An 8,066-nucleotide genomic window follows, 5' to 3' on the forward strand; every position below is an offset into this window, starting at 1 on the left:
GGAAATCTTGTCTCGAAAAACAAAACAAAAACAAACAAAAATAGGGACTCAGGTGGGGGAAGGAGGCTGACTGCTGAGATGCATGGATATTGACTTACACTTTAGACTCAAAAGAAAAAAGAAGCCATAATTTTGACCAGCACTTTCTCCAGGCAACATTGGTTTGAGGAGTTAGGTACTCTATGTTGGTTTAAGTACACAGAAAACAGAAAGATGCTGTATAGATTAAAAAGCTTTCCATTCATTAATCTGTATACTGTAGACATTTGGGTATGGCTCTATACCTGTGTCTACCCCAGCTTTGTTTCTGATTTTAACATGGCAAAGGTGGGAGAGCAACCCATGGGACCCAGGAGCTTAAAAAACAAAACAACAAAAATCCTGTAAACTTATATGTTGAATTTCCTGGTATACAGAATACCCCTGTAGGTCCCCAAATGCCATTGATCTTGTTATTTAAAAAGAAGAATCTACACTGCCAAACAGAATGGGAAATGTGTAAAGAACTCAGCAAGCACAGACGACGTTTGGGCTGCTTTGGCAGAGTTAATTTATCAAAGTTAGAGGCAAAAGATTTTTAAAAAAAAAAACAAGAACAGTCTAGGTTGTGTGCCTACAGCAAATAGACAGACCATACTGCTGGGCTTCTACAGCAAGCAAGCTTTTATTGCCTACGAAGTGAATGAAGATAGCTCTATTAAAATCAGCTGGAATCTTGGATTCTTTACAGAGCATAATTTTCTATAAAGAAAAACAAAAAGCCAGGGCGGTGGTGGCACACGCCTTTAATCCCAGCACTCCCGAAGCAAAGGAAAGCCGATCTCTGTGTTTAAGCTCAGCTGGTCTACAGAGCTAGTTCCAGGGCAGCCAGGGCTACACAGAAACCTGTCTTGAATAAACAAAAATAAAAGAACAAAGACCGGTGTTCTGAGGTAGAATCTGGGCACTGAGATCCATTGTGAACACTTCCTTCAGGTAACAAGGCCAGCCTCCTGTGTAGACTATGGCTCTGTGATAGGTAGAGAGCTAACCTTGCCTGGGTGAAGCCTTGGGATCCAGTTCTGCAGATCCCAGTTCTGCAGGAAAAAGGGCCACCCTGGGCGCTGTACAAATGAGTTATCTGTTGTTTAGAATGAACCTCTCTTCGATATAAAAGGATTAAGCCCCTCCCCCTTTGTGTTACTGGCTTACTGTGTAGTCAAGGATGTCATCGTGAACCCTACCCCTGTCCCCAGGTGCGTGGGTGGCCTGGACCACTGTGCCTCTCAGCCCATATTTCTGTAACTGCTGTACCAAATGCATTTTTTCAAGCTATATTTTATTTTGGTAACAACAGAGTTTTCCAAAGGTATTCTGGCCTCCTGCCCTTTCCCTGGTGCTTCCTTCAACCCCTGAAGACCTTACTTGGGGTCTGATATTTGAGGTCCCCACCCCCACCCCCCGTGTGAGCTCTACTTGAAAAGGTTTTAGCCTAGCCTGTCCCATGAAATGTATTCCATACTTTCCTCCCTCGAGGATGCTGTAGTGTCAGGATGCATGGGCTTGATGCCGTTTCCACGCAGGCCTGGGTCACTTCCTTTGTGGTCCAGGTCTGCTTGGGTTACTGTGTTCTGGAAGCACATGGGGTTAGTCCTGGAGCCCACCTTAGAAACGGTGGGCCTAGCGTTTCCGGATGGTTCTCCCTGATTTTGCATTCTGCCTTGGACAGACGGAAGTCGATTCCCCACAGCGCTAGGAGGCTGGCGAGGGCTGCGGCGGGAGGTGGCGGGGAACCGGAAGCGTGGGCGCCCCCTCTCCCGTCTCGGGGGCCCAAGCGGGGGCGGTGATGACGCGCGGGATGACGCGGGCCATGCGGAGGTCGGCGGACGTGGCGGGGGCGGGCGTGCGGCCGCGGAAGCCGCAGGGGGGTACCCCTCGGCACGACCCCAAGACGGGCGCGCGCACCGCTCATCCCACGAGCCATGCCCGCGCGCGGATTAAGGGACAATCAGGGGACCCGCGCGCCTCCATTGTATCGCCAGATTTGGCCCCTGACGTCTTCTTCCTGCGGGTGAAACTGGAGGAGACTGGGGAGCTGTTCCGCGTGGCCAACTGCCGCAATGACATGACGGTGCGGGAGCTCAAAGAGGAGCTGGACCTGATGGTCGGCATCCCCTTCAACCTACAGCGGCTGCAGTTCCTGGACCAAGGTGGCCCCTGCCCAGTCCCTTCCGGCACCCACGAGCTCCTTCCACACAAGGGCCCCGGCCCACTCCTGCCCTGGGTCTCCAAAATATATCTAACTACCAGAGGTCCCAAAGTGACCAAGTCAACTCCAATCACCCTGGACCCCATCTAGAAGGGCCCCTTGGAGCGCAGGCCACTCAAGAGCCCCCAACTCCAAACACACAGGTTTCTCATTAGACCCCAAATGTAAAGGTGGACCTGGTTCATAAACATTTTGTCTGTTGACTCCAGTCTGCCAACCTCGAGCAAGTTCAGGCTACTCAGAATCTCAACTCTCAATCCACAGCAAGACCCTCCTGGCAGCCCAGATCCTCTGTCTTTATAAGGAACACAAGCAAGCCATCACTTGAAGCAAAACTAGACCTCAACAGACCACCCCCCAATCAAGGACAGGCCTTTTCCCTGTGAGTTCCTGAATCCAAAACCAACCCTAAGTAGTGAACCCCAAATTCTGTAGCCAGGCTATCTGTGCAAGCATTCCAGAAGCTGAGATGAGCCTTGCTGGTCTTAGAACCCCAATCTCAGAGCACATCTGCCCAAGATTGAACCCCAAATCTGCAAGCCAGCAATAACTAGGTCAAAACCCTAAAACTCCATCAACTGTATCCACACAGGACTGCACAAACACAAAAGAAGCCAGCCAGTCCCAGGACCCTCAATACCCAGAACAAAGCTAGCCAAGACTAAACTCCAGGTCTCAGGATTCCTAGTTATCTATCATAGCCTCAGAAACCCAATTCCTCTACCCCCAATGGTCACTCAAGGAAACTAAACATTAAATCCTACCCACGTCAGGGACCCCCCACCCAAATGCGAGCAAACATGACCAAATCTTGACTTACCATGACTGTTAGATGCTTCCATCAACTGTATCTACATACAGATGCTAAAATTCAGAAGAAACCTTCCCATCCTGGAACCCCCAAACCCAGAACAAAGTTGAATGTCCAAATCCGCCCCCCATCAGCCACTAATACACAGACACACCCCCCAACTCACACCAAGTATATATTCATTCAACGGTGCTAAAATTTAAAATAAAACCTGCCCATCCTACAACCCCAAGCCTAGAACAAACATACCTATTTACCCAAGGCTGAACCCCCAACTCTCCCAGGATAACTACTACTGTAGCCCCCCAAACCCTTACTGTGTGCATATAGAGATGCTAAAATGCAAAACAAACCTTGCCTATCCAGGGACCCCAAACTCAGAACAAACCCGAACCCCAAGTTTGAACCTCAGGTATCTAGGCTAGCCATCACTCTTAGAACCCCAACTACTTCAACAACTTATTTACATAAGAATGTCAAAATTAAACCAAATGCTTCCTTCCTACCCTGGTATCCCCAAATCCAGAATATACCTACCCAAGACTGAACCCCAGGTCTCCAGACTAGCTGTCACTCCTTCAGAACCCCAGATCCTCCAGCAGCTGCATTTACATAAAGAGACTGAAACTCAAAACCAACCCTACCCACCTTAGGATCCCCAAATCAAAACAAACCTGGTCAAATATGAGCCCCAAGTCCCCAGGCTAACCACATGATCCTCAGGACCTGGAATCCTCCATGGCTGTGTCCACAAAGGGATACTGAAGACTGAGACAAACTCAGGGTCCCAAAATCTGTCCACACACTGCTGTGTTTGAACCTCAAATGCTCTAAAGCTGCCCCCGGCCACTCCAGCACCCTAAATCCCAGAGCAGACTCCACCCACATCGTAAGTATCAACACCAAGCCTACGTACCCAATTCTGAGACACTCCTCCCCCCATAGCTCACCATTCATCTGTGCAGCCAAACTCCAGTCTACACAAGGACCTTGCCCACATCCGGACCCCCAAACCCAAAGCCAATTCTGTGCACCTCTGAAAGGCACTCCTCAAACTATGCATGATCACAGCAGGATCCCAGTCCAAGCTAAGTGTCTCCTAAGGGTTCCAAGGATTAAATAAAGCCTGCCTACAGCAGGACCCCCCAGAGTGAAGCCAAGCCTGCCTCTCTTCGATTTCCCACCCCCACCAACATCATGTGTTAGGAGCATTTCAAAGCTGATGTGGCTGTGTGCCAGTGAGGAAGCAAAGGTTTAAAGTAACCCTTATTCATGAGGACCCCAAAACTCAATACACATCCCTTAGCCTAACCTACTCATAGCAGAACCCCAAAGTTAGGGCAAACTCTGTTGGTAGCAGGACCCTAACTCTCAGGGGAGAGCTGTTTGACTCCTCACTCTCAGCTGCCTAAACCAGTCCATGAAAGGACCCTAAATTCGGCCATAGATTGCTCTTAAACCAGGACCCCTAAGCAGCCAGCAACCCCTGCTGTCATGAGAACCCCAAGTCCAGAGTAAATCCTGCCCTCATCAGGACCCCAGAACTCAAAGCATCAGGACCCCTAACTCTGACACTACTAGTCTATCTAAACCCCAAGGTCCAAGCTATGTCCTTTCCCATATTGGGGGGGGGGGGGGGCTCAAAGGGAGCCCAGCGAAATTAGAACCTAATACCTACAGCTCTCTTGAATCAGAACCCCCATAAACCCTGGTCTACACAAATTCCATGGGGAGGCACCCAGTGGAGGTGAGAGGCTCACCTTCCATCTAGATCCTTCCCTCAGCCTGAGGACGCGGCTGTCCCTGGCCCCATTCCCTACAATGTTTAGGATATGAGAACAGGATCAAAGCCCCTTGGGCTCCATCATCTCCCACCCGATGGAAATCAACGCAAAACCCTTCAAGAAAATGAAGAAAGAGAGAGAGAAAGGGAGGGAGGGAGGGAGGGAGGGAGGGAGAGAGAGAGAGAGAGAGAGAAAGACAGAGGAGAGAGAGAGAGAGAGTCTCTAGGCTGCCTGGGGAACGAACAGCCGGTAGTCCGGAGACACTGCAGAGCACTGCAGGGCCTGGAGCGATGGAGACAGCTCTGAAAGCAGTCTGTCCCCACGCTCAGCTCAGCGTTCTCTAGCTGTCCTTCCTGGGCTCAGTTTCCTAATCCGGAAAGCAGAGCCCCATTAGCTCCAGAATTCTCTGTGCTGTTCCCCGGTGGACAGGAATGACTCTGCAGTTTGCCAGTGTGTGCAGGCAAGGCCAAAACACTTTTCCTTGCTGCTCTTAAAAAATAGGCTAAGTGTTTTCCATGGCACATATATTTCCTTAGAGTTGTGTAAAGATGCTTTCGATATTCTTGAAGCTTTATGGAGCTCTAAGCTGTGTTTTGAGCCTCATTCTATAGCTGACAAGTTATGAAAGAGATGAGGCATAGTCGGGGGAACAAGGAATTTGAAAATTATGTATCCTCCTAACTCTGGACACTTGCTGGTTCTTTTGTCTTCACCAATGAGCAAGAAATTCAAGCAAGCTGAAGAGGGAATGAGAGGTGGGGTGACTTCACACTGATGTCACAGTGTTGAGACTCAGCAGTCACTTAGCAACTGTTGGAGGCCTGACCCCTGGGCTGGGCTGACTGCGGCTGGCACGGTGGAGATGGTGCCGATCTGTCGCTAAGAGACATTTGGGCCCCTGCCTATAAATAACTGGCTGGCCCATCTGCCCACCTCCAAGGTGGCAGAGGGAAGGAAGGGCAAGTGAGATCATGGCGGGAGAGTGTCTCGATGGCCAGGCCAAAACAAGTCAAGTGAATTCATGGGCTAGCAGTGCCCCTGCCAATCATTTATGTGTCTGTTGATAATTAGTAGCTTTTGTCTCAGTGGCTGACTGTCTGCAGAGGGAATGTGCTAGCGATTGTATAGGAATGACTGTGAGTGAAGAAACCCATCTCTTCCCGGACATGTACAAAGAGGTTAGAAAGTCAAGTTGTCTTAGGCTAGTGACAGACTGGCTCCCATGTTCAAGCCACAAATAAGACCCTAACTTACAGATTTGCTGGCCAGAGTTTTCTGTCTTCCTCCTCCTGAGAGTCTGGTCATCAAGTGGTACCCACGAGCCTGGGGGGAGTCTGCTCTGTCACTCACATCCTAGCGGGGGCCCAGCCTCACTTTGCTCCCCTGGAGGGAGAGCCACAGAGGCTGGAGGGGCAAGAAACCAGAACATTCACGGATTCTGCTCAATTGAGAGAGTCCCGGTATAGCTTGGGTAGACCATTATTGCTTATAGACAACCCAAGTCTTCTGTGGTCCCTAAGATGGTAGGTGACCAAGAAAGAAACATGTGTATGTGTTTCTTTAAGAGAAACTAAATACCACCACATTTCAAAAAACATTCCCTACATAAGGCCCCTTCAACTATTTATTTATTTATAACTATTTATTTATATATTTATTTATCTATCTATTTATTTTTTAGGCAGGCTCTCATATATCTCAGGGTAGTCTTGAACTCCTGGTCCTCCTGTCTCCAGCTCCCAAATTCTGGGATGACAGGTGTGCGCCACTAAGCCTGGCTGGTTTATGTATGTGGGCCTAGGGGCCTACCTAGGTCCTCTGTTCTTCACGTATCCATTTTATTCAAGACGCCAAGCTGGGTCAGACGAGAACTCTTGACACTCAGGTCCAAATACAGTGAGTGTTGATATTTTGCTTCTGATGTTACCATAGGCTTATATGGGGACAATGTGTCCCCACCAGGGGCAATGTCTGGGGGACGTCCTTCACTGCGAGAGCTAGCCGTGGGTGTGGCTGATGTGTCACGACAGAAGCCATGGAGACTGTGGTGTGTGGGGTAGAGAGGGTTAGTTACCTGGTTGAGAGTGTCAGTTAAGACGACGTGGAGAAACCCTGACGAGGGCTATCTGTCATCTGCAAGGCCTTTCGTGCGTCACTGTCATCTGTTTAGCCAGCTAATGGCAGCATTCCCTGAACTCGGTATTGAGTCGAAGGTATATAACTTGCTAAGTACACTGTCGGGCCTGTGATGTATAGCTCAAATTTAAGTAGTTCTATTTGTAGAGTTTGCCTCATAAAACGATTTCACTGACTCATGTATTTTTCCCCAACAGGACAAGCTGTAATTACAAAATTTTATAAATCATTGCTATTGTGTATGTTTTTTTTTTCTTTCTGGGTCCAGCTTCGATCTGAGCTGAGCCAAATTAATTTTCTAAAGAGCATTAGAAGCAGCAAACGGGCTCCTGTGCAGCCATCAAGGGAGAGACATTCCCCCCCTTTGCTCAAGATCTTAAATGTATCTTTGCGTGATTCAAGGTCAGACACTATCTCAACTGATACAGTGATTTCTCTTTAAATCCTAATTTTGTTAAAAGGAAAAATTGTTCCCCACAGGGATTTTGATGGACGATGCCACCCTGAGGTTCTACGATGTCATCCCTGACGCAGTGATTTCATTATGTATATGGCATTACGATGGTTGGACAGAACTGGTCTTGGCAGCCGTGGAAGGGGACCCCAGTAAGGTGGTTTCATGTTTCTTTCAATATTAGGGGTTGAGGGACCCCCCCCCCCCATCTTTAACATGAGCATTTGAATAAAGGCCTCAGAGTAGGGAAGAAAAATAGCGTATCTCCAGCCACTCTGGACTTGAGTCCCCTGGGTTCACTTCTTTACAGCTTAGAAATGTGTTTACTTCACCCGCGGTGGAGCTCAAGGGGTGCCTTTCCGAATATCTACGTGTTGGTCAAGTTGACAATGAAATTTTAATACTAAGAACGGGGCTGTAGCTCCATGCTCGGAGACTTGTGTGCCAGAGCAACTGAGCAGAAATATCCTAGGAGGTTCTGTCTGATTAGGGGGATGGGGTCACCTTGGACAGCAGCCTGTGTGCCAGACCCCCTGCTGGGCAACCCGCTGTCTCTGCTGGGGGGGGGGGGGATGGGAAGGAAGACCAGGACAGGAATGCTCACCCCCTCTGTGAAGATGAATGGTTGGCTCC

General features: G+C 49.0%; 1 protein-coding gene across 1 annotated transcript; it reads left to right on the top strand.

Annotated features, from left to right (window-relative positions):
- The first annotated feature begins 2,104 nt into the window (after positions 1 to 2,104).
- Positions 2,105 to 7,617, top strand: Ankrd60 (ankyrin repeat domain 60). Its single transcript, XM_041641941.1, has 2 exons — positions 2,105 to 2,189; positions 7,460 to 7,617. The coding sequence occupies exons 1-2, from the start codon at positions 2,105 to 2,107 to the stop codon at positions 7,615 to 7,617; spliced, it is 243 nt and encodes an 80-aa protein (XP_041497875.1).
- The last annotated feature ends 449 nt before the right edge of the window (positions 7,618 to 8,066 follow it).

The sequence above is a fragment of the Microtus oregoni genome, unplaced genomic scaffold, assembly GCF_018167655.1.
Source record: "Microtus oregoni isolate MIOR12 unplaced genomic scaffold, Mior012 000071F_ref0000514, whole genome shotgun sequence".
Classification (NCBI taxonomy): Eukaryota; Metazoa; Chordata; class Mammalia; order Rodentia; family Cricetidae; genus Microtus; species Microtus oregoni.